General features: G+C 43.5%; 1 protein-coding gene across 2 annotated transcripts in view; it reads left to right on the forward strand.

Moving 5' to 3' along the window:
* ADCY8 (adenylate cyclase 8) overlaps nt 1–27,793 on the forward strand; it is a 226,473-nt gene that overhangs the window by 25,642 nt on the left and 173,038 nt on the right. For both annotated transcript variants that reach the window (XM_005899997.2, XM_070382775.1), the window contains exon 2: nt 18,311–18,460. In XM_005899997.2, coding sequence (XP_005900059.2) covers nt 18,311–18,460 — 150 coding nt within the window. The remainder of the gene's footprint in view (nt 1–18,310; nt 18,461–27,793) is intronic.

The following is a 27,793-nucleotide window of genomic DNA, read 5'->3' on the forward strand; positions in this document are numbered from 1 at the left end:
GATGTGTCTGTCTTTTTGTATTCCTTTGTTTATTGTCTGCATCCTCATAAGTAGAAGAAGGGGTTTGGTCTCTTTTGTTGATTGACATATCCCCAGACCCTAGAGCGGTGCCTGCACCTACAGAATTGAAGACATTGCCCTTTATTAAGCTATTTCCCAAGAGTGTAGCTTGAAGGTTTATATAATTGGCCTGTGCCTAAGCCAGTAGCATGTGCCGCAGGTAGGATCACTATATATTACAGAGTGCCCAGGACACCCCAGATTGGTGCCTGCCTCCTCTCACTCTCGAAAGTATCCAAGTTTTCAAGATAGATACATTGTCGTAATAGTTATAGCATCCAGAAGACTCAGGCATGACTATTGTCGCTCATTAAAGGAACATGCGGGCTTCCCAGGCAGCACTGGTGTTATAGAAGGCACGCCAATGCAGGAGACATAAGAGGCGTCGGTTCAGTTCCTGGGTTGGGAAGAGTCCCCTGGAGGAGGGCAGGGCGACCCACTCCAGTGTTCTTGTCTGGAGAATCCCATGGACAGAGGTGTCTAGAGGGCTACAGTCTATAGGGTTGCAAAGAGTCAGACACGACTGAAGCAATGCAGCACGCACGCAAAGGAACATACAGTCTCGCTGAGAAAAAGAAATGACTTGATAGTAACAGCTGACGCGTACTAACTGATCATTGTATGCCAAGGGATCCATGTAATCACTTCTCTCCATCACAAAAACCTATGAAGTAGGTACAGTTATTATCCCCACTTAACATGGAGAATCCCAGGGATGGCGGAGCCTGGTGGGCTGCTGTCTATGGGGTCGCAAAGAGTCGGACACGACTGAAGCGACTTAGCAGCAGCAGCATGTGAGGAGCCTGAAGCTTAGAGAGATTTAAAGCTCCGTCTCCCCACATTTAGGTAAGGGGCAGAGTTGAGAATTCAAATCCCAGAGGCAGATCTTTGTACTCCTAGGTTAGTGTAGCCGACAGCATGGTGGGGGTTTGTCCTTACGTGAGCTCTTTTTATCTTGTGGCGATCCTGGAAAGTTAGTTGTCCCACTTCTTAAAGCTGGCAAAATAGGCTTAGCTGTGTTCAGTAGCAGAATTAAGAGACAAACATAGAATAATATGAAAAAAAATTGCAAACAGGATGGCATTAGGTATGAGTCACCATGGGCTGGAGACACTTCATGTTCTTGGCTTCCGTTATATTTTTATTACCTAATGTGTCACAAGGTATATAACTCAGCCCTATAGACCCAAACACACGACACCTACTCATAACCACCATGGGCTTAAATATTTGAAGAATATTTTATTTGATTCAAACATTAAATGGGTAAACTTGGAAAAGTAAGAGTGAACTAAACTCTTGGCAACAGATTCTGCTTGTGTTAAGTCAGTGTAGTCGAGTTTGACCATTTTGCGACCCTTTGGAGTATAGCCCACCAGGCTCCTGTCCATGGGATTCTCTAGGCAAGCATACTGGAGTGGGTTGTCATGCCCTCTTCCTGGGGATCTTCCTGATCCAGGGATCAAACCGACGCCTCTTATGTCTCCTGCATTGGCAGGCATGTTCTTTACCACTAGTGCCACATTCGCCAATGTCTATTCTCTACTACTGTTCTTGCCTGGAGAATCCCAGGGACGGGGGAGCCTGGTGGGCTGCCATCTATGGGGTCGCACAGAGTCGGACACGACTGACGTGACATAGTAGTATTCTCTACTACAGAGGTTGGCCAGTGTTTGTCCTTTGGTAGATTGCCATATTTCAACCACTCTATTCTGTATACTCATCTGATAAAAGAAATGCTGGGAGACGGGCTTTATCCCCTGCCCGTAAAATTGTGTAGTTGAGGAACTTTATAAAGTTATACCCTATAAAGTCATATTCTCTACGAATTGGGCTCTTCAACTTGGACATAATGGACTCTTTTTTCATCTACGTCAATACTATATTCATCCGTAGCAACAAACATGCCTTTTGGTGAAGTAATGCAGATGGTAATTGGGCCTTCTTTGGAGGAGTCAAGATCAAGATTTAGGTGACTTGAGAAAATGCTCCAATTTTTGGTGCATACTGCACTTTATCAGAACATCAGACACATTTTAAGAGAAAACAGGCTCCTGGTGAGGCACTATTTTTAGCTCAGTAGCTAATGATGAATCAAAATGTTTCTTCAAACCCAATTACCCAATAAAACTTGCCATAGTAACCGTCACATTACACAACACCTCCTTCATGCTCACACCAAAAACTTCTTGGGAACTGCTACCACCAGCTCCTTGACAGCGCCATCTGCTCCGGAGGGAGGGGAAGGAGGAGACGATGGGGGAGGCTGGAGAGGAAAGGGGAGTTCTGATCTCAAATCGCAGGAAGAGCGTCTCAGGGCAGAGATATATTGGGTAGAAGAACCATCTTCTGTGGTTTTCAGCGTGACCTAGAAGTGGCTCAACCCCAGCGCGCCAGGCTGAAACAAGCTGTGGAGCATCAGCAAGAAGCCCTCTGCCCTTACCCTCCCCCTACTCACTTACTCCACGGTCACCCTCTCTGCTTGCCCTCTGCCTGGGGTAGGTGTGGCCTGCCTCTTTTATTGGCCAACTCCTCATTCTTCAGGTTTCCTTTAAACTTTCCACCCCCAGAGAGGTTTTCCCTGAACTGTTTGATCTAAATTAAAGTTCCTATGGAGAGTCCCGTAAGGAAGGGCCCTGAGAGAAGGTCTTATTTGCCGTGAGAATCTAAAACAGATGTGGAGGCAACCTAGATGCTCATCAACAGAGGAATGGAGGGAAAAGGTGTGGTACGTCTATATGATGGAATGTTACTCGGCCATGGAAAAGGGTGAAATGATGCCATTTGCAGCAGCACGGATGTACCTAAGTATTACCATCCTAGGTGAAGCGGCCAGACGGGGACAGATACCATGTGACGTCACTTGTATGTGGATTAAAAAAAAAGGGTACAAATGAACTTGCTTTCAAGACAGAAACAGACTCACAGCTTTGAAATCAAGCTTTTGGTTACCAGAAGGAAAACGGGGGGACATGGTGGATTGGGAAATGGGGATTGGCTTGGCATGTGCGCACTACCGTGTAGAAAGTGGATAACTAATAAGGACCTATTGTATAACACAGGGAACTCTACTCAGTATTCTGAGGTGGCCCATATGGGAAAAGAATCTGAGAAAGATTGCATGGATATGTATATATTTGTGGTGGAGAGGGGCTGGTTCACTTTGCTGTATACCTGAGGCTAACACAGTGTTGTGAATCAACCATACTCCAATAAGAATTTTTTTAATAAAATAAAACAGTGTCTAGGACATTGTCTGATATCTCAGTTGGTAAAGAATCCGCCTGCAGTGCAGGAGACCCCAGTTCGATTCCTGAATCAGGAAGATCCCCTGGAGAAGGGATAGGCTACCCACTCCAGTATTCTTGGGATTCCCTTAAGTCTCAGCTGGTAAAGAATTAGCCTGCAAAGCGAGAGTCTTGGGTTTAATCCCTGGGCTGGGAACATCTCCTGGAGAAAGGAAAGGCTACCCACCCCAGTGTTCTGGCCTGGAGAATTCCATGGACTGTATAGCCCAGGGGTCACAAAGAGTCAGACAGAACTGAGCAACTTTTGCTTCACTTCACAGGTCATTGTTGGGGCTCAGTAAATATAAAATGGATGAAGAAAGAAGAGAACTCTCTATGACACAGTCAAATCGTCATCCATCTAGTAGTCTGGATGGCAAAATACACTCATTATTCAAATCACTCATTGAACACATTTATTCGTTCAGCCAATATTGGAGGCTGACAGCATCCGTGAGGGCTCTGAATGCTTTCTGGTTATTACCAGTTGGGTCCTCTGAGAAGCAGACTGAGAGGTGGGTGAGTATTGGGAGTTTATCAGGGAATGTTTTGGGAATCAGCTCCCATGGAAGGAAAGAGAAGAAAATAAAACTAGACAAAGGGACAAATTGAGCTCTGAATCAATTTCAACAGCAACCTCAGTAATTTCATGGGGAGTTTGTTTGTTTTTGGCTGGTCAGTGTGGCATTCAGGATCTTAGTTCCCCAACCAGACATTGAACCTGTGCACCCTGCGATGGAAACTCAGAGTCTTAACCACCGGACCACCTGAGAAGTCCATGGGGAATTCTGAAGCCGGGATGATGTTTTTGAGCTGAAATTATGAGCATTTATACCTCCAAGTTCATTGGTCTTAGAGAGTGACCTTGGGTGTGGAGGCCCTCTCAGCTGAGTTGATGCTCAAAGAACGATGCCAGCCCTTGGCAGGAATCCTAGGAGACTATGTCCCTGGTTCCTAGAGGGAGACCTAATGGCTCATCCCAAGACCCACCACAGTTCACTCCTTGTGCCACTGGGGTCTACGTCTTTGCACAAGTTCTGAGAGCAGTTTCTCTATGGCCCTGGTGAGCCTGTCTTTCCTGGGCAAGCTTAGAAGAGGGCAGTGCCTGAGATAAATCAGTTTCCACTGTTGCAGCTGGTCTTGGGGGCCCAACTGATACACATGGTGCCCCTCCTCTTGTCTCTGTTCTAGGTTCCCCTCTCCGCCAGCTGGCATCTCTGGCGGTGGTTTACATCTCTTGGTGGTGTAGCGTCTCTTGGTGGTTTACCTGACAGCATGTTCCAGTTTCTAACCCCTCAGGCCTCTGAGCCTCTGGTCACCATGGCTTTCCTAGGCCAGGATATAATTCCTGCCTGAATGATGACTCTGCTTGTCTGCTGGTTACTTGGCATAATGAACCCAACATGCCATCTTTTATAGTTCGTAGGACTGTTACTCTCACCTGGTGGAAGTTTTCAACCTGTGGAGAGCTGGAACTCTAAAGCTAGAGCACTCAGGGTTTCAGGCTCCCCAGGTGGGTCACTGGGAGAGATGGTAAGTGGGGTCACTCCTGCTTCCCCTCTTTATTTCTACCAGGGCTTAGCATCCCACCTACCAGGGCTTAGCATCACACCTTTGAAGTGTCCACTGCATCCTGAAGAGTGGCGTCCCAACTTTGGAGAGGTTGACTACAAAATGACGCCAAGGTGCTCCCTTATTCAATCCAGGGCTTCCTCAGCTCCTGGGAGTGATGCAACCACTGGATCCTGCAATCTTGTGCCCATTCTCACACCCCTTCTGTCACAAAGGACATCCCAGGGTCTGACACGACACTACTAGAGACATGTTTAATATTGTCCCCAGGCCAGACTCCCGCACATGCATCTATCTCCAAGCTAAGCAAAACCCCCCAGGCTCATACCATCACCTCCATTTTTTAAATTTTTGAAGCTAATTCTGGAAGAAGAACCCCTTTTTTTTCATCTGGCCTGCCTCAGGTCTTAGTTGCATTATGTGGGAGCACAGACTCTAGTTGTTCAGGGTGTGGTATCTTAGTTCCCTGACCAGGGATTGAACCTTCACCTCCTGAATTGCAAGGCAGATTCTTAACCGTTGGACCACCAGGGAAGTCCTGAGAGAAAGCACTACTAAAGGTAGCTAAAGCGATTCCCAGCTCTTCCGTGTCCTGTGTGTCAGGAACGGAGAATGTGACAAAGGGGGACATTTCATCAGTGACCTGCCAGTGACCCGACCAGGAGGGTCCACCCAGCAAGGGAGCAATTCATTTGAGTCTCGCATTCCCCAGCTGACCCTTTGCCTCCTCCTAGCCACATCCATAAAGCACTTGAGATGCGATGCCTGACAGGCCCTAGATGGAGAGAGAAGAGAATTGAATCAGTGTCCACTTGGGTCTTCAAAACATATCTGATTTGCCTGCCTGTGAATATTTATAGGCTTCATTTCCAACACAGTGCTGCAAAAATGCCCTGTGCCTTTTGCATCAACAGTCTTTTCAGAAAGGACACCTGAGTCTTTCCTGACTGTCAGCAGCAGATGAGTCATTCATTCTTTTTTTCATTCAAAGAAACGTTTATTATTCACCTGCCTGCTCCAGGAGTTGTGGGCATCCAGACTGTGGCTTTTCCCATCTCTACTTGTTTTGCTAACTTCCGTATTTTCTGCTACACGTGTCACAATGCAACATATACTACTTGGATGAAACCTACTCTACTTTGGAATCACAGCTTACACTGAGGTTTGGTTTTAAAGCAAACAACGTAGTCACAAGTCAGGCTGTAAAAAAAAAAAAATCTGTTAAATGCCAAAAGAAGTCAGCAAATGGATGTATCCTACCTCCATAAGCCAACATAGGCAAGTTTTACTCTGGAATGGTCGAGGCCAGAGGAAGCAGTTGGCTTGTGTTTAGAGCCATGATGTGTGACGGAGATGTAACTTTAAACCTAGTGGCACATCCAGTCGGATGGGGTGGGCGCCTTGCTGGAGGCCACAGACCGATACAGACTGTAAATCCTTGTCCTCTCACGCCATGTGCTCATGAACAGACACCATGCTCAGACCAGCTGCTCGGTCGTGCCCAACTCTTTGAGACCCCATGAGCTTCAGCACGCCAGGTGTCCCTGTCCTTCACTGTCTCCCAGAGTTTGTTCAGATTCATGCCTATTGAGTCAGTGATGCCATCCAGCCATCTCATCCTCTGCCACCCCCTTCTCCTCTTGCCCTCAATCTTGCCCAGCATCAGGGTCTTTTCCAATGAGTCAGCTGTTCACATCAGGTGGCCAAAGTATTAGAGCTTCAGCTTCAGCATCAGTCCTTCCAATGAATATCCAGGGTTGATTTTCTCTAGGATTGACTGGTTTAATCTCCTTGCAGTCCAAGGGACTCTCAAGAGTCTTCTCCAGCACCACAGCTCAAAAGCATCAGTTCTTTAGCACTCAGCCCTCTTTATGGTCCAGCTCTCATATATGTAGGTGACTACTGGGAAAACCATAGCTTTGACTATCCAGGCCTTTGTTGAGAAAGTGATGTCTCTGCTTTTTAATATGGTCTCTAGGTTTTTTCTTCCCTCTCTTCTTTACCCCTCCCTTCCTTTCCCTTCCCTTCTCTTTCTCCACCTCTCTCCCTCTCTCTCTCTTTGGTCTTCTTTCTTACTCCAACTTGTAATTGCAATCAATACAGAGAAGCTAAATGTACAGATGAGAAAACTCTGCTAGGTTATAATTGTCACCATATAAAACTCAGAGTCCAGTGGAGAAGCTTCCTCCAATACTCTGGGCACATATGACGAAACTCTGCCCCTGGACTTGGCTCCTGGTTTTCCTTGCAAAGTAACAGCTGAGTTGGTTGATGTGGTCAAGCCTCCAGAAAAAGCGTCTCCTCCTAAAACAAAATCCATTAATATTGATATTAATTGATATTAATATTAATAAGAATTCCTTGATGATGCTGTCTTTAACTGGAATATTCAAGGAAGTGTTCGTGAGTCCTAAAGTTAGGAGGGCTGAGTATTCTGCAGGGGAGGATTGAGCATAGTGATATGGAATGGATTTTGGCATCAGACATATTCTCGGTTCCACTGTCAATCAAGCAAATGTTTGGGATAGGATTTCATGCATGCCAGCTCAGTCAGTCAGTCATTTCTGACTCTTTGCAACTCTATGAACTGTAGCCCACCAGGCTCCTCTGTCCATGGGATTTCCCAGGCGAGAATACTGGAGTGGGGTGCCATGTCCCCCTCCAGAGATCTTCCCAAACCAGGGATCGAACTCACATCTCTTGGGTCTCCTGCATTGGCAGGCAGACTCTTTACCACTGTGCCACTTGGGAAGCCCCAGGATCGGATTGAGGGAGCCACAAAGTGCGATGAGACACGGAGAATGCTGTTCCCACCCCCAGAGATCTGATGGAGCAAGGAGAGGGGTGGTATTATCAAAACCTAGTGAGAGCTGTCATGTTAGTTACACAGGAACACAGTCTTTGCACAGGTGGCTGCAGAATGAGGGCTTGCCCCAGTCTCTCTCTCTTCCTATCTTCCTGGCTCCTTCCTGAACTAGCCATGGAAGAACCTAAATGGAAACTGAAGACAAAGAGACCTGATACCACCCAGAGATATCAGCATAGAGAGGGGCACAAAAGGGCAGCTCTTTAGGGGCAAAAAGCTGATCTAGAGAACCCCAAGGTATCCTCTATGACTACGAGCCAGGGAGCACATACGGGAGAAAGAAGAGAGAAGAGAACCAAATCCCAATGGCTCCTCCTTAGTCTCTGCCCACTGCCTTTTTCTGGAGGCAGTCTATGTGAAAACTTCTATACTAGTGGCTGCAATTTTGGGGTGTTTATTGTGTAAAACAAAGTTGGCTTAAAACTCAACATTAAGAAAACTAAGATCATGGCATCCAGTCCCCCACCACTTCATGGCAAATAGATCGGGAAACAATGGAAACACTGAAAGACTTTATTTTGGGGGGCTCCAAAATCACTGCAGATGGTGACTGTAGCCATGAAATTAAAAGATGCTTGCTCCTTGGAAGAAAAACTATGGTCAACCTAGACAGCATATTAAAAATCAGAGACATTACTTTGCCAACAAAGGTCCATCTAGTTAATGCTATGGTTTTTCCAGTAGTCATCTATGGATTTGAGAGTTGGACTATAAAGAAAGCTGAGCGCTGAAGAATTGATGCTTTCAAACTGTGGTGTTGGAGAAGACTCTTTAGAGTCTCATGGATTGCAAGGAGATCCAACCAGTCCATCCTAAAGGAAATCAGTCCTGAATATTCATTGAAAGGACTGATGCTGAAGCTGAAATTCCAATACTTTGGCCACCTGATTTGCAGAACTTACCCTCTAGAAAAGACCTTGATGCTGGGAAATATTGAAGGCAGGAGGATAAGGGGATGACAGAGGATGAGATGGTTGGATGGCATCACCAACTTGATGGACATGAGTTTGAGTAAGCTCCAGGAGTTGGTGATGGACAGGGAAGCCTGATGTGCTGCAGTCCATGGGGTTGCAAACAGTCAGACACGACTGAGCTACTGAAATGAACTGAACTGACTTTGTAAATGCTAAGTAGTTCTTTATGGATAGCAACTGCCTCCCCACCCCCACTTAAAAAAAAAACTTTTTGGCCACACCCTCTGCAGTGGAAGCATGGAGTCTTAACCAGTGGACCACCTGGGAAGTCAGACAGTTGCCTCCTTCAATCTTTATAACTACTCACAAAGAATCATTACCTATGATGATTCTTCTATGACTGCTAAGCTATAATAATGTTGAGAGTAAGTTTTGTGTGTTATTTTATTGTACCTTTGCAATAACCCTAGATCATAGGGATTTCTTTTTTCTTTTGCATGTGAAGAAATAGTAAGTTCACTGGAATATAAGCTTCAGGCAGAAGAGACTTGTTCTGTATGCCCAGAGCCCAGGATAGTGCCTAGAACATCTATAATAGGTCATCAATAGTCATTTCTATTAAAAACCAAAATAGACTCAGAGGCTCTCAGAGGTAGAGTGTTGGGGTTAAATTCTGACTCCCAAACTCTAAAATTCTAAACCATAGAAGCTTCCTGGATAATTGAAGGGGGGCAACTGAGAACAGACACTTTCTTTCTTCCCTTGGGTATCCATGAAAATTTGCTTCATGAACTTCCCTGGCAGTTCAGTGTTAGGACTGCACACTTCCACTGTAGGGGGCATTTTTTCCATCCCTGGTTAGGGAACTAAGAGCCTGCAAACCACACCGTGCATGGACAGAAAAAAAAAAAAAAAAAAAAAAGGTCTTGAGAATCTTTAACTGAGGCATCCCCTAAGGGAGGGCAGGAAGCTGAACAGCTCACATCCCTTTAGTCTGTCCACCACCAAGCTCATTGATTCATTCAACAAACATATCCCAAAGGCCTGAAGTGTTAACAGTCTGTATATTTCATGGGGGCAGGACCAATGTTTCTTTGGTCCATCTTTATGTAGTCCTAGCATGCTGCCTCACCTATTGGGGGCACTCAGTAAATATTTGTTGCTTCTAAGAATGAATGAGGAGCAGATTTCCCTGGTGGCTCAAACAGTAAAGAATCTGCCTGCAATGCTGGAGACCCGGGTTTGGTCCCTGGGTGGGGAAGATCCCCTGGAGAAGGGAATGGCTACCCACTCCAGTATTCTTGCCTATAGAATCCCATGGACGGGAGAGCCTGGTGGGATACAGTCCAGGGAATCACAAAGAGTCAGACACAACTGAGAGGCTAACACACACACACACATACACACAGGTTAAGTGTAAGCACTACGCAAGGCCCTGGGGATGTAGAGTTGACAGCGGATGAGACTGATCACCACCATATAAGAGCGATGATAGATGACTATATGAGATACAGTCCCACAGAGCAGAAAACAAAGAGGAGAGTCGCTTCTACACGGGGTGAGGACCAGGCTGAGTCTTGAGCTCTGTGAATTGAATAGGTCATGGATCCCCCACCTTTGGGATGTAATGCTTGATAATCCTAGATGGAGCTGATGTGGTAATAATAGAAATAAAGTGCACAATAAATGTGATGTGCTTGAATCATCCCCAAACCAACTCCCCACCAACCGTGAAAAAATTGTCTTCCATGAAACTGGTCCCTGGTGCCAAAAGGTTGGGGACCACTGGAGTAGATGGCAAGGAAGCTGTGCAGAAAGCATGCTAGGAAAACTCCTGCTGGTTTTCCCAGGACCAAGCAAAGGAAAACCTGGTTTTCCCAGGTTTTAAAGCAAAGTTCTGTGTTCCAGGAAAACCAAGACCAATTGGTCATGCTAGTACCACCCACTTGCTCTGTGGCCCTGGGTAATTGCTTAACCTCTCTGAGTCTTATTTTTCATTTCCATGAAATGGAGCTAATAAGACCAAATCTGTTAGTTGCTCAGTCCAACTCTTTGTGACCCCATGGAGTGTAGCCCACCAGACTCCTCTATCAATGGAATCCTCCAGGAAAGAATACTGGAGTGAGTTGCCGTTCCCTTCTCCAAGGACTCTTCCCAACACAGGGATTGGAACTGGGTCTTCTGCATTGCAGGCAGATTCTTTGCCATCTGAGCCACCATGGAAGCTCCTTTGGGTTGCTATAAAGTAACATACATAAAGGCCAAAGCTCAGTATCTGGTACACAATTGGAGTGTGTAAAGGGAAGCTCTCCTCACGTTCCCTCCCTTGCAAAGAAGCAGGAGATGCTAAGGGTGGAGTTACCTGAGCCTGGAAAATACTATTGAAACAGTTACTGGCCACTTGGTTTGTCCCTTTCTCTGAATACTGTGGAATAAACATTGTAAATGGGCTAGTATCTTAAGCCGCTTTGCCTGAGCATAGTTTATTTTAAATTTTGAGCTACTGCTTGTTATACTTCTGATATTTTTTAAAAATTTAACTTCATCATCTTACCTTATCTATTTTTGAAGGGTTTAATCATTTATTTTTCCTCACCTCCAGTCCTTCCTATTTTTAGCCTTTAACATTTTTACTTCCTCCTTAATGTCAGAGTTTTGTTTAATCCATTTTTTTTAATCTTATACTCCTATTTTTTTAAAATTCTGTTTTCCAGAATAATTCTCTCTTCTTGTTCTCATCTGAAAAGACTGCCTTTTCCCCTCATTACTTTGTCATTTCTCACTGAACTCAGAGTTTTTAATGTACTTTTTTCATCATGCTATCATATGCCCTCTGAATTCAGCATGCCAGCATCATTTTTTCCCTTAGATATGCTCTTAAGTTTACTACTTTAATGCTCTGTTATTTTTTTAAACTTCATTATGTACTATCTCGGAGAAGGCAATGACACCCAACTCCAGCCTGGAAAATCCCATGGACGGAGGAGCCTGGTAGGCTGCAGTTCATGGGGTCGCTAAGAGTCAGACACGACTGAGCGACTTCACTTTCATGCATTGGAGAAGGAAATGGCAACCCACTCAAGTGTTCTTGCCTGGAGAATCCCAGGACGGGAAGCCTGGTGGGCTGCCATCTATGGGGTCGCACAGAGTCGGACACGACTGAGGCGACTTAGCAGCAGCAGCAGCAGCAGCAAGTACTACCTATAATTTCTTCTCCTAATTCAGTATGTATTATTATAAAGGACAAGCAGGAAGCTTGGTCTCAGGCTGACAGCTGTAAGAAGAACCCACGACTCTGGCAGAGGACGCTGTCAGTGCTACCTTTGTGCCTCCAGGTGGCTCAGCTGAGCCCATGGAGCCTCCTAATCACCCCCATCCCAGTCTTCTCTGAGTCCTTAACTCAGAGAGGGTGATAACTCTTCCTGCTGCTGTACTGCTGGACATCTTTCTCAAACACAAAGCTTCCCAGGTTGCTTACCTGCTCAGACCTTCCATGAGTCATTCTTGTGATATAACATACAACAAAAGCAATAATAATAATAATAATAACCATGACCTCAGTGAACACATAGTAAGCAATGATTGTCTTATAAGCCTTTTGCTGATTGCTATCATTACTTATATAACGGCATCTTTAGGAGGGCATTCTTCTGTTACAAGTGAGGGCTGTATTAACTAACTGGGCCAAGATTACATAACAAATAAGTGGCATTATTGGAAACTCGGATGGCTCAGATGGTAAAGAATCTGCTTGTAACACAGGAGATCTGAGTTCAATCCCTGAGTCAGGAAGATCCCCTGGAGAAGGGAATGGCAACCCACTCCAGTATTCTTGCCTGAAGAATTCCATGGACAGAGGAGCCTGGTGGGCTACAGTCTGTGGGTTCACAAGGAGTCAGACATGACTGAGCAACTTTCACTTTCACTCACTCATTGGGAACCCAGATCCTCAACCACTGGGCTAAACTGCTGAGTGCTACAGAGCAAAGCAAACCAAACCCTTTAATATCCACGCCCTTAGTGAGGGGAATGACATGCCTGAGTCACCCAGGGGGTGAAAGATGGGATTGAATGACTCCATAATCCCCCCTACTACCTTCTCTACATAGTAAACAATGAGCAGAAACATTCTTTGTAAATTAGTGTAAATACAAGAGATGTTAATACTTCATGGTCCTCTGGGTTATTTCTGAACCTGAAGGGAGAAAATCTTTTTCTCCTGTGTTCAGAACACCCCTGAAGCTTGAATAAGAAATATGATGTAGGACTGGTTAACTCAAGAAATGTTGTGCTCAAACCCATTCATATAAACTCAAAGAGACAACATCCTCCAAGTCAAACTAAAAAGAGCTAGGAACATTCGGGATTACACCTATGACCTTTTCATTTTTGGCATCATAGCATACTGCATCCTCACAGAATGATTTTCAGTGCTTGGTTTAGGAGATAGCTTCTTTCTCAAGAAAACAGGAAAAGAAACCAGCTAGAATAGTAATTTGCAATGCATCATTTATTCAGAGATAAAAAATATATATTGCACTGTACACTAGAATTTGGGGGGAAAATAACCTCATGTTTATATATACAACATTTATTGGATATCTGTTACGCGCTATGCATATTCATATATATACATATAATACAAATATTTATTGTTCATTGTTAAGTGGCTGAGTCATGTCTGACTCTTTACAACTTCATGGACTGTAGCATGCCAGGCTTCCCTATCCTTCACCATCTCTTAGACATAAATATATAGCTATACATGTATGTACTTGTATGTGGTGAAGCTTTATTCCCATTGTTCAGATGAGAAAGTTCAAAAGGCAAAAAGTGGTCGTACGCCTATGGTCGTATGCCTAGTAAATGGGGGCGACAGGAAGTGCAAACCCAGGTCTCTGGTTGCAGAAGCTACAGCACCGGGCAGATGTGAAGGCCCTTGGTGTGTGGCTGCCCCACTCACTTTGTCAGGACCCCCAGAACTAGGTCTTCTTTGCTTGTATTCAGGCTTTCTCTAGTTGAGCAGGGATTATTCTCTAGTGTTGGTGCAGTGGCTCCTTTGTTGCACAACATGGGCTCTAGGTCCAAGGGCTTCAGCAGCTGCAGCACGCAGGCTCAGCAGTTGTGGCACACGGGCTTAGTTGCCCCCTAGCGGTGTGTGGAATCTTCCCTGACCAGAGATCGAACCCATGTCCCCTGCATTGGCAGACGGATTCTCATCCACTGTACCTCCAGGGAATTCCTCCTTACTAAATTAAAAAAGTACAACTGTCCACAGGGACAGGTCCCAGAGTCACTTTCCCAGAGTTAATCTTTCCGTACACACAGTAGCACTTGAAAGGATGCTTTTGGAAATGCAGAAATGAATGGAAGGGCAGTCTTTCTCCTGTTTTTATAATAAAGTGCGTCTCTTCTAGCCTGCAGCTTGGACTGCAGACTGTGGCAATGCTCCCTGTACAAAGCGAACTGCAGAGAAAATGAGATGCACCTCCCTGTGGCATAACTTTGAATGCAGAAGGGTGGGGGGATCCCCAGCGAGTCAGTCCTCCGGTCTGGCGGTTGGCAATGAATGGCACAGATCTTGCTGCCAGGATAAAAGCGCAAATCCTGTGTCAAATGGGGCAGCTGACTCTGCGAGCCTTTCCAGCTCTCCACTGCCTGGCCTCAAATAGCAGTGCCCACACTGTGGACACCGCCCCAGGGAGGAAGGGGCCAGCCTGGCCCACACAGAGAAGCTTCCATCTCCAGGGCTTGGAGGAAGAGACGATGGGGAAGGTGAGGAGGGACTCATCCTATCTGGATGAATTTGTCGAGGGCTTCCCACTCACAGTGATAACATCCCTCTTCCCAGGCATCACAAAACAGCACCCAAGAGGTGGGTCATTGAAATTCACTCATGTGACTCTGTCAAGCTAATTAGACTCGACAAGTGTTTGTTGAGTATTACAATGCCAGACCCTGTGTTAAGAGATGAGATACAATGAAATGGTCTCTGCCCTGTGGGAGTCCAGAATTTAGTGATGTTAGTGAACGCAAATTCATGTGCCCGACGCACAATGAAGCCAAATAACACCAGAACACCAGAGTTCGGAGCAGAGAAAGGCTTATTGCTGGGCTATGCAAGGAGATGGATGACTTGCGCCCCCGACCAACACAAACTCCCCGAAATGGTCTCAGCAAAGCATTTTTAAAGGCAAAGTGAGGGAAGGGTGAGGTTGATTGTGGCAAACTTCTTGATGCAGAAACACTTTGTCCACATAGGTCAGGTCACAATGTTCCTGTAATTCTCCAGCTAAACAAATGTTCCTCTCTGTTTACTTTTTATCCCTTGTTTGAGTGGAAAAGCATCATACCCTTAAAAGTCAGAGCCTTGAGAACAGGCTATCCTGTGTACTTTAAACTATAGGCAACATTCCTAACTCTGAAGCAAAAGCAATAGAATATAAAGGTTAAAGTAAAATACATAGGTCTATATGGAGTCAACTTTGTTCTTCCCAATACAGCATGACTGATGGACCTATATATAGGAGGTCGAAAGGCAGTGTTATTTCTGATCTTCAGATCGTTTTCATGAAGCAGTGATTCCCTATGGCAACCCGTGGACCCACTGCAGAAAGTGATTTTGGGAGATTCCTAAAAAAATGAAGATTCCCAGGCCTCATTCATTTTTGATTCATACAATAATAGTTAGATTTATCAACAGCACTGAGCGATATTTAAGTATTTTAATACATCCTAAAATATCCATTCTACTGTTGGTGAACATTCAGATTATTTCCACTTTCAAGCCCTCGTAGAAAACGCTGCTCTTAACATTCTTGGGCATGTTTCCTGGGCTGTTTGTGCAAAGACGGCTCTGGGTATGAAGGGGAAAGGTTCAGTTCTAATGATGTGCAAATTCAAGATTAGTGTGCAAGTCCAAGTAGCAATGTCAGTTCACATTGCCAACAGAATCCTTACCGATTTGATGATGCCCCACTATTTTTTTTTTTTTCCTTTTTGGTGCCAACCTGGTAGATGTAGAATGGGTGTGGATTTTTAACTTATAGTTCCTAGATTGTTACACTTATTTTCATGTTGATATTCTCTTGTTTTTGAAATACCCCACTTCTCTTTTGCCTTTATATCCTATAAGATTGCTTTTATTTTTATAGATTTATACAAGTTCTTCATGTGAGCTTAAATTAATTTTTACCAGTTGTAAGTGTTGCAAATATCTCTACTTATAGTGTTTTCCATTTAATTAAAGCTGTCTTTCAATGAATAGAAATGCTTAATTTTAATTTTGTCAAATGTATCAGTCTATTTTTATGGTTTGTATTCTTTGCATTTAATTTTAAAAATTTATCAAAATAGTAAAATATTTGTGCCTTTCATATTTAAGATGTTAATCCACTTGCAATGTATTCCTATATATTGGATTAGGCAGGAATTTACTTTTACTTTATTTTCCAAGTGAATTACAAATTTTTCTAACACCCTTTGTTGAAAAGGCCTTATTTGCTCCTTAGAAATACAGTGCATTATTATCACGTTTGTGTGTTTATGTTTCTGGGCTCTCCATTCACATCTACTGGTCAATTTCTGTATCCCCCTGTAAATACCAAGATGTCTTAATTATTATGGCTTTATAACAATTCTGTTACCTGGTACTGCAAGTCTCCTATGCTGTTTCCTTTAGGAATATTTTATGTATTCTTTTTTAAAATTTTATTTATTTATGGCAGTTCAAATCTCAGTTCAATTCTTTTACTATTAACTCGATCATTTGCTCTTTGCCCTGTGCATATGTGGGTCAGAGAAGAGTTTATATAGGAATTTAATGTTCTTGCTCACTGGTTCTCTTCTTTGGGGGCTTTTCCCATCACTTTTCAGCAACTACAGTTGTTCTGAACCTTACTATTTTTTATTCATTGATTTTTAATTGTAGGATAATGGCTTTATAATATTGTGTTGGTTTCTGCCACCCATCAGCGTGAATCAGCCATAAGTACTGAACCTTATTCTTTGCTTCTTCAGACCAACTGGGTTTCCCATTGCAATTTTTCACCTTCAAACTATACCTTATGTTATCTGCTCTCAAGCTAAAGCCATAAAAATCAAGAAAGCCTTACTATGCTGTTTTTTTTTCTTCCATCTATTGACTCCTTTCCAGAATCTCCTGCTTTTCTTCACCAGAGAGAAGTTTGGAACGGGGCAGATGTGCTTCCTAGGTGGCTCAGATGGTAGAGTCTGCCTGTAATCCAGGAAACCCGGGTTCAATCCTTGGGTCTGCAAATTTCCCTGGAGAAGGAAATGGCAACCCACTCCAGGATTCCAGCCTGGAGAATTCCATGGACAGAGCATGCGGACTATAGTCCATGGGATCACAAAGAGTCAGGCACAACTGAGCAACTAACACTTTCAATTTCAAATGTGAAAATACAAAGTTTAACTTAAGAGTTAAAGAGACTTTGGCACCTGGGAGATGGGTAATGGCAATGGAACCTTAAAGCAGTAGACAAATGTGATATTTTCTCTTGAGTTAGGAACATCAGGCCTTGGATGCTCCCCTAGGAAAACCTGGGTACCAAAGTTAAATACAATAGTACCTTTCAACTAACATGTTTCCTGTTTCTTACTAATCTTTCTCGTCTTTTCACCTGCTTCCCCAACCCTTTAAAAAATTAAAACTTTCAGCTAGTGAAGGGATAAGTGAGATAGTGTGAGGAAGGAAGCTTTCCTTGAGGTTTCAAATTTGAGTTCAAATCTGGATTTAGGGAGCTGTTGCTGCTGCTGCTGCTAAGTCGCTTCAGTCGTGTCCGACTCTGTGCGACCCCATAGACAGCAGCCCCCCAGGCTCCTCTGTCCCTGGGATTCTCCAGGCAAGAATACTGGAGTGGGTTGCCATTTCCTTCTCCAATGCATGAAAGTGAAAGTGAAGTCACTCAGTCGTGTCCGACTCTTAGCGACCCCATGGACTGCAGCCTACCAGTCTCCTCTGTCCATGGGATTTTCCAGGCAAGAGTACTGGAGTGGGGTGCCATTGCCTTCTCCGGGATTTAGGGAGGGAAAAGCTTTAAACTGGATGGTGTGGTTGAAGAAGGACTGTAGGAATAAGTTGACCTGAGAAGTGAATGAAGGGCAAGGTTCTATTCAACTGCTACTAAACATTTGGATTATTACCTTAAGATCTACATTGGAAATTTTTTAAAATATACATTTATTTATTTTGGGCTGTCGTGGGTCTTTGTTGCTGCCTGGGTTTTTTTATAGTTGCTGCGAGCTGGGGCTACTCGTCATTGCAGTCTGCCGGTTTCGCATTGCGGTAGCAATGAGTGCAGAGTGCAGAGCACAGCCTCTAGGCATGCGGGCTTCAGTAGCTGCGGCTCCCCAGCTCTAGAGCACAGGCTCAATAGTTGTGGCCCACAGGCTTAGTTGCCCTGGGGCATGTGGGATATTCCTGACCCAGGGATCGAACCCATGTCTCCTGTGTTGGCAGGTGGTTTCTTTATCACTGAGCCACCAGGGAAGCCCTACCTTGGAAGTTTTTGTTTATTTAGTCATTCTCTTTGCCTGCAAAGCTCTTCTTTTAACCACTTGACCAAGCTATGTTTGTAATTCTGTTCTAGGTTGTGGCCCAGGCAGTGTTATTCATGTGTATGAACACAGCTGGAATCTTCATCAGTTACCTGTCAGACCGGGCCCAGCGCCAAGCCTTCCTGGAGACACGGAGGTGTGTGGAGGCCAGGCTGCGCCTGGAGACGGAAAACCAAAGACAGGTACCGACTGAAAAGACCTTGTGTCTTGGTGATCACTTAGCCAGTCTCTGAATTCCATAGAGATTTTGTCTCCCCAAACACATCCTGCCTAGCAAGCGTTGTCTCAAAGTCTGTGTCATGGGATTACAGACGCTGAAATAGTTATGTTAGACTCTCAGGCCAAAATGAATTGATCTTAGTTTCCACACTCAATTGTTCCCCATAAGAAATAAAATAAGTCTAAATATAAAGTGATTTCCTGACGCTTTTCACTGACATCTGCGTTTGTGGAAAAGGCCATGGTTTCTGAAAACCATCCGTTTCTCATCTTTAATTCTTATTTTCTCAAAGTGTAAATTGTTATTTCAAATAAAATTTTTACTACATAGCAATTCAAATTATAGGAAGCTCAGAGAAAAATCTTTTACATGTGTAGTTCCTAATACCTCATCCTGATTTTCAGAAGAGATCACTGAACACAATAAATTTTATGGAACATGATACCAGTCCCAAGATAGGGGATGCGATAGGAAAAGCAGCTTGGTCCAAAGTGGAGACCATGAGTTTTAGCTGGAAGAGGTTAAAATAAAGGAATTTCTTGGACATCCTATTTAGGTGGGTGTTATAAGGATTTAAAAAATGACCTCAAATGATATGTTTCTCAAAGATAAAATTAGCTTTCAAAAAATAAAGATTTTCTCCTATTTAAATTATTCATATATAAAAATTAATGCATATCTCTGCCTCTGAAAGTAATGTTCAAAAAGAAATAACAGGAATATATTAAAGTTGGTTATAGAATGAACATATTTTATACTCAAACTGTTTATATACTCTTGGGAATCCTAGGCTCAATAGATATATTAGTTCTACCATACAAGGCTTTTTTTCAAAAAGGTACATCTGTGGATACATGCTTGTTATTTTAAACTTTGTGCAATAATGGTTTGGGAAATTATAAAGAAAATAGCTTCAAAAATGGAACATTTTTTTATCTTAATCTCATCGAATCATCAGTAAAACATGGATCTTTGAAGTGAGCAAAGCCAGGTCTGTTTGATAATGGATGAGGCGGACAGATAAGGTGCAACTTGACAAAATGCAACTCCCAGTGCTGTATGTTATTGCCAGGGGCACAGAAAAAATTATTGAATTTCCAGCTCCTACATGGATTTCATAGGATTTAGAATTAGGACAATTCTAAGTTGATGTCTAAAACACCTATGGAACCTCATAACAGATTTATTGTAGTTGCCCTGAGCATCACTGTAAAATAATTTTGAAAAATAGCTTTAAGAAAGAAATCACTTTGTGCAATAAACACGATATCTCCCAGGTTATATACACATATACATTATGTTGCTCTGTAAAACAGAGCAGTTGCTAGACTGGCACATCACTCTTTCCATGGGATCTATGCCAGTTCAGACAGTGCTGCAGATTAATAATGTATCAACTGTTCTTGATGCACTATCACAGCCAGAACTGCAATTGTGGAGAAGTTGTCTAGGAAACTCAGTCTTTTATTTAATGTTTATGAAATATTGGAGACACTGAAAATGATTGCTTTATCGTACTCATAAGACTTTTCTTCTTTTCCCATTCTTCAAGTTCATTGTCTTGGAGTCTCTGTGACGTAACAATTTGACATGATGCACAGACCTTCCTCCATCCTCTCTAATCTTTATTTTTTCTTAAGTTGATAATAGGAGGAAGAAAATAATACCCAAAGGTGAGAACAAGTGACAAATCAAATGCAGTGAAAAGTTCACTAGAATACTGGGCTGGGTAGCCATTCCCTTCTCTAGGGATCTTCCTGATCCAGGGATGGAACATTGCAGGCAGATTCTTTACCGTCTAAGGGACCATAAGAGCCCCGTAGAATTCATACCTCTGTCGTATCACCTCCTAGTTGGCCACCTTAACCGCTGAACTCTCGGTCTTAGGTTCCTCATCCTTATTTGGTGCAGTATCTTTTCTTCAGCATTGTGTTTGCTTCCACTAAGAGGACGCATATGAAACAATAGAAAACTGTAAGTCAGCTTCATTATTTTATGATGAGGCTTGAGAAGAGGCTCTTTTGGTGGAAGGTTCTTTGTTCTGAGGATTGAATAAAATATGCTCTGAGTTTGTTATAGTCCTGTGTGTACAATTCTGATAAAGTATTTCTGGTATATTGACCATCCCCTTCCCCCACCAACCCTCCACTCCACCCCCTTCCACCCCTCACCCCACCCCACCCCTGCCCTCAGCATGGTAGTGTCTAAGCTAACTGGCTCTGAATCATTCAATGCTAAAGTTTCTTTCCACTGATATTGATCTCTCACTCAGGTTTCCTTTATCCCTGAGAACTTCCTCAATGGTAGATGGGCAGAGAAGGCAAGGCTTTCAAATGAGATGGCCCAGAATTTGAAATGTTTCCTTACTTTCTTCCTATCTTGGTGAACTTGAAAGAGCTCTGAGCCTTGAGACTCAGAGTCCTGAAAATCAGGCCTTTTCCTTGGATAACCTGAGGTTGCAGGCACTGTTCTTAAGGTCAAGAGCAAGCAGGCAGGAGAAACCAGCAAATGCTAAAGCTCTTTGCTCAAGGTCTCTTCTAAACTAGGTTTTTTTTTTTTTTTTAATTTTTTTTTTTCCTAAACTAGGTTTTTAACAAAGTTCCTTGATGTTGGTTCTCAGCTTTACAGCACCCCTGTTCCTTTCCATAGTAGCTGGCAGAATTCCAGGAAGGAACTACTGAATGGGCCCAAATGTTGACATTTTTATTTTAGATGATTGGCTTCAAGAAGTTGAGCTCATATTGGCTCTGTTTTCTGGGTGACGGGACTTTGTCTTTTTTTTTTTTTTTAACAATTTTTGTCATCAACTGTAACAAGCACAGAGCATACTAAGCATCCCTTACCTGTCTGGTTTCTCGGGCTCTAGCTTCTCTTTCTCTAAACTGTTCTCCATCCCCAAAGCCCAGTCTAGTTCAGGACCAGTACACTGTAGGGATCAAAAGCACGGTCGTCAATGTCTGCAAGATCTGGATTCCAATCCTACTTCCTGTGTTTCCTGACTGTGAGAAATCAGACAAACCCCCCTCCTCTAAAGACCTTGATTTTTGTGGGTGTAAGATGGTCATTCCATGTAAGATGAAAATTCCATGGATGGACGAGCCTGGTAGGCTACAGTCCAAGGGATCACAAAGAGTCAGGCATGACTGAGCAATTTCACTGGTTCAAGATGGTCATAATGATTCTACCTTTCTCCAGGGTTGTGGTGAGATGAAGGAGGAACAGTTCTCAGTCCAAGGCAGAGAATGCACTCAAGGCCTATTACAGAGAATGCTGTAATGATAATGACATTGACGTCCCCCTTCTCTGCAGGAAAACCCTTCAGTGGTAGCATTCCCTCCAAAATGAAACCCAGACCGCCATGCATGGCCCGACAGTTCCTCCAGGATCTAACCCTTTTCCTCTCTCCTTGGATTCTTCTCCACCGCCTCGCCTCACACCTGAAACCAAATGGCCATCAGCTCCCTGAAGGGCTGTTTCCCTCCTCTACACCATTTGTTTCTTTCAGCCCAGGAAGCTCACCTTCCTCTCGTTAATTTCAGCGTAATGTCTCTACCCTGAATATTCTATTCCAGCATCCCTCCTTCCATGAAGCTTGCTTTCACCCCCCCAGGTTAGGTGAAATGCTCTCCTTATGCTTCTAACATGTCTTAAAGTCAACTCTCTCATAGAATCTGTCACACTCTGTAACATTTACAAGTCTCCATTTCATTCTTTCTGTGGCCAGTAAGGACTGATTAAAGATAGCTGTCCTCATTCATCTGATTCTCTGGTATTTATCCAGCACAATGACTGGAATATAAGATCTTCTGATTCAAGTTTATTTCACTGAGTTATACTAAACTCTCACTTCAGCTCCTGGCTTCACTTCTACCTACACGAGAATCATGTTGTCATAATTCTGCTGTATATAAGTAAAGGGACGATGCTCATTGTGACCCCCATTAAAAACTTGGTAGGAAGAGGTTGTTGTTGTTATTCAATCACTAAGTCCTGTCCGACTCTTTGAGACTCCAAGGACCACAGGACATCAGCCTCCTGTCCTCCACTATCTCCTGGAGTTTGCTCAAATTCATGCCTATTGAGTCTGTGATTCTATCCAACCATCTCATCCTGGGCCACTCCCTTCTCCTCCTGCCATCAATCTTTCCCAGCATCAGGGGTCTTTTCCAATGAGTGGGCTCTTTGCATCAGGTGGTCAGGTAGGAGGAGGACTCTTTTCCAATTCAGAAGAGACTGGGACAGGCTGAGAACGTGTCTTGTTTGGACCTGCTGTAGAATTTTCCATCTGGAAGCTACATTTTAGGAAATCTCTCTTTAGGGAGTCAGATTCTAATTACTGTAATTTTTGTAATCCCCCTCTCTTCCCAAATGATCCAAATGGCCCATGTTTATTTTAAATATTAAAATGAATTAATTGTTTTTCTTTCAGCTTTGAGAGTTGCCAAAACCCACTTATGATGATACGGCATTTTGAAGTGTCTCAGAAGCTCTGAGGGCCCTGGAATAAAGTAGTCTGATGCTGCCATGTGTTGCAACAGCAGGGAGGTTATTATAAAATGCAGATGTTTTAGCTGTATTAAAACAATTCTGTTTAACTGAAACATCTTTGTTAGATAATATTGGTATAAGCGAATGGTTTGGATGATAGATTGGGTGAGAAATTTGGGTTTCTTATTGAGTTTTGAGTTGGTTGTTTGGGTGCATGTTGGTGCCCAGTGGGATCTAGGAGAGTATTTTTGAAGCTGTAGAGAACTGCTAACTAGTAAGGCATAGCCTTGACATTCTTTCATTCATTCAAAGAAGAATCAAAATGGACCTGGACTCTCAGAATGTGTGTGTGTTTGTTTTTTTCTCCAGTTAGATGACTCTCATTATGCTCCAGAAACACCCTGTATGCCCTTCCCCAGCTCTTACATTAAGACCACCCGTGTGCTATCCTGGGCTTTGCAGGTGGTGCTAGAGTTAAACAACCCTCCTGCAGGAGACATAAGAGATGCAGGTTCGATCCCTGAGTCAGGAAGATCTCCCAGAGGAGGTCGTGGCAACCCACTCCAGTATTCTTGCCTGCAGAATACCATGTGCATGAATTTCCTCATCTCTCAATCGGAAATGATAATGCCTACTCTAACCCACAGGGTGTTTTCCCAGAGACAAATAACATAATGCCTGAAAAAGCGTTATTTCAACTGTAAAGAACTCTACAAATGTTAGGGCTATTTTTGTGAAAGTCTCACCAACGCCTCAAACCGAGGCTGAGATGTCTTCCCTTTAGAAAGCCTCCTTTACTGCTTGCAGTCATGAACTACTTTCTCCTTGGCACTTAGGTATTTTTATTTAACATGAGTTCTTGCCACTCTGCCCAGTATTGGGGCCAGCACTGTGATTGCCTCTGTCAGTAAGGTCTGGCGCAGTGAGCAGAAGCGCTTTCATGACCCTTGACCCTCCTGTAACAGCTGACTTCACTCAAGGGTCTTGTGTTTACCCCCTTGCCCCTCTGGCAACCGCCTGGCTGCCTAGTTCTTTGCCATCTTTCTAGCACATGGTTTGCATCTTCTGGCACAGCAAAAAGAGGAAACTGCCTGGAAAATCTCATGGATGGGAGAGCCTGGTAGGCTACAGTCTATGGGGTCGCAAAGAATCAGACACCACTGAGTGACTTCACTTTCACATTTTCCAACTCTGTGCCTGGGTGACCTTGGGGACGCCACTTAAACTCTCTGAATGTTGGATGCTTTATCTGTCAAAAATGATAATCCCTGTTATCTCAAGGTTGCTGAGAAGAAATCAAGTGATAGAGATGGCAGCTGGGCATCATAGTTGGTCCTTGAACCTATAGGACCACCTGGACCTATTTTGAGCAGAGCGCACTGCGATTGTAGTACCTACAGTTTTTCTTCTTGTTGTTTGTGTTCTTCTATCTGTCATCCCTGTGTGGGTACAGATTTTAAATACTTCCCCTGATTCAAAGAGAGGCCATAATCCTGCACTCATTTGCATACAATTAACATTTCCAGAGACAGTTCACGAAGAAGAAATCCCTCACCATCCTTGACCTCAACACCTCTGATCTAGCTGGGAGAGGCTGAAGAGCAGACTCCAACAGCCCTGTGGGGCCCTTTTAGCTCATAAAACTGTTGGGGGAATTTTGGCTACAGAAAATTGGAATTGGAAACTTCACACAACCTAATTGTACAATGCTAGAAGGAAGGTAGGATTTTGTAGCCTGGTTATAGTTAAAGGCACTTTTCAAAAATAGTAGTAGACTAGATGAGGGGAAAAAAAAAAAAATATATATATATATATTTTTTATATATATTTTTTTTAGAAAAAAAGATCCATGCCTAAAATAGTTTATTTCATCTGGATGTGAGTATATGTCCACTGACAGGAATTCTATACCCTCTATTTTATACAAACTGCACTCAAAATGTATTGACAATAAAAGAGGGTAAATAGCTAAAAAATACTTTTAGAGCAATCTTGAGGACAGAACCATTCTCAAATTTTCTTTATTTCCAGTCTTTTGCAAATTTCATGCCCACACCTAATTCAAAAGCATTTTTAAGAAGAGCACTGAGGAATTCTGAAGCATTCAACTTTTCACAGAAACAAAAGCTGGCTTTCTTTTTATATTCATATTCTGTTGTTTGTGCTATATTTAATTACACTTTTAGCAATTGCAAATACATCTGACATAAACAAATTTGGAAAAGCATGCTACTCCCTCTAGGTAAAGATACATCATAACTGATGAGGCAGACATGGGAGGTGGACTAGACAAGACCTCTTTATTTGGGAGGAGGGTCTTTGCAAATGTGATCAAAGATGAATTTACACTGCATTAGGATGGGCCTTGGAGAAGGAAATGGCAACTCAGTCCAGGATTCTTGCCTAGAGAATCCCGTGGACAGAGGAGCCTGGTGGGCTGCTGTCCATAGGGTCGCACAGGGTAGGACACGACTGAAGCAATGCAGCAGCTGCAGCAGCAGGATAGGCCTTTCCGGGTAGCTCAGGTGGTAACGAATCTGCCTGCAATGCGGGAGACCCTGGTTGGGAAGTTCCCCTGGAGAAGGGATAGGCTACCCACTCCAGTATTCTTGGGCTTCCCTGGTAGCTTTGATGGTAAAGAATCTGCCTGCAGTGCGGGAGACCTGGGTTCAGTCCCCAGGTTGGGAAGATCCCCTGGAGAAGGGAATGACAACTCACTCCAGTATTCTTGCCTAGAGAATCTATGGACAGAGGAGCCTGGGGGGCTACAGTCCCCCAGGGGTTTGTCCCCCATGGGGTTCCAAAGAGTTGAGCACGACTGAGTGACTGCAAACACACACACACACACACACACACACATACAATACCTAATAAGTTGCAGAGCTGTTATTACAACCTAGACAGTCTGACTCCAGAGCACATATACCAACTATTATACCATGCATTTAGCAAAGTCTCCTGGACATGCTACCTCTATTCATAATCAGTGTATCATCCAGATACTGTGCTAAACACTCGCTACCTGCCAATGAAGTAGGTACTAAAATGATCTCCAGTAGACAAAGGCTTGGAGAAGTTCATAGTATTCATAAGTGGTTGAGCTGGGATTTGAACCCCCGTCTGTCTAGACACAAATCCTATGCACATGACCAGATGCTATACCACCAGAAAACTGTAGAGGACCGTAGCAGTGTGGTGACTCTTCCAGAGGAAGCCTCACACAGGAACAACCTAAAGGTATCATTCCCATGCTTAAAACCCTTCACTCGCTTTCCATCATGGTCAGGAAAAAGTCTGTATTCATCAACCTGGCTCATCCAGCGCTTCCTTGTTCCCTGTCTCTCTCCTCCACCCATCCATTCAACCATAATGCACTTTTGTGCAATAGTGATGCTAAGAGCTAACACATTCAATCCTCCCCATCTCAGCCCAGCATCAGCCCAGGTCCCGCCCTTGCTCTCTTGCCCTCTCTTCCTCACTAGAGATTCTCCGACTAATTTTGGCCTTGGCAGTAAGGAGAATGCATTGCCTCGTGTTACTGAATATCTAGGGGTAGGTGCACCAATGTCTCACCGAGACTACGGTGTAATCAATGGGAATAAAGACAGAGACTTGGGGAAATCAAATGAATTAAGTAGGGAAAAAACATAGTGATTCTACTCAAAGAAGTGTCCAGCGGAAGTTTCCAATGAAACCTCAGTGAGAGCTCCTGGTGCCCATGATGGACTCCAGGAAGACCAAGAGTAGTGTAGGGTTTGGGGGCAGTTCCCTTTGCTTTTCTCCCATGGGGTTTTTATGCTCTCCTTTCTCCTCTTAACTATTCCAAAAGCCCCAACTTCGTACCAATCTGCCCACTGACTGCAAGAAACCAATAACAACTGCAAAAGATTATTTTACAAGGTGTGCACTCCTCCCAAACCAGCATTAGGCTTCAGGCACAGCTTGATCCAGGGGCTATTTGGTACACTTGGCTGATTTCCTTTCACTGTTTAGGACTTCGATTATCAAAATCCAATCAAAATTCCACTTTAATTTTGATCACTTTTTTTTTCAGAACCCTCTTCAGAATTTTCATAATGGTAACAAATGTATTAACAATAGTAATCAAGTTAGTACATTATGAAATGTAGACCAATCTCCATTAGGTGCTGGAAAGAAAAGTAAAATCTTTAGATACAATTTTTCAGAATACACTGGAATTTGGTAAGTTTGGCACTTTACATCTTGTCTTTTATGACATATCTTACATCTTGATACTGGATTACACACTTCTTGATCCAGGAAAACTCATATTTCATTCCCTTCCTCCCGTAATGTCTTACTTGATATTAGACATTCAGTAAGTAACATTGTATCAAATGAATAAAATCATGATTAAATTAAGGAGCATTTCCCATGAGGCCCCTCCCCAAATAGGAGCATATTGTTGACAAATATCAAAGAATAATTTCCCTTCCCCTCTAGTCAGTTGGGAGCTAGATTCTGCAGAGGTTTTCAGATCCCACAGAGGGTGTTCCTCTTGAAGCCTACACTCCATCAACTCTTCTTTCTTCATCCCCATTGTCCAGAAGAGTTTGTGCTTTAGCTCACAAACTGGAGCCTCATCGTTTGTCTGTTAATCACCAGGATGTAAATACTTCATCTTTACACCTCTCCAACAGCTCAGAGCATTTCATTTTTCACATCTGCTCTCCTGATACTGCTTTGGAACAGGCAGGTGACAGGTGGTGCCCTGTGCTGACTTTTATCATAATGTCATTAATATTTTATTGCAGTCATTTTCAGTCTCTCTGTCAACTAGACTGCA

Source organism: Bos mutus, chromosome 14 (genome assembly GCF_027580195.1).
Source record: "Bos mutus isolate GX-2022 chromosome 14, NWIPB_WYAK_1.1, whole genome shotgun sequence".
Classification (NCBI taxonomy): domain Eukaryota; kingdom Metazoa; phylum Chordata; class Mammalia; order Artiodactyla; family Bovidae; genus Bos; species Bos mutus.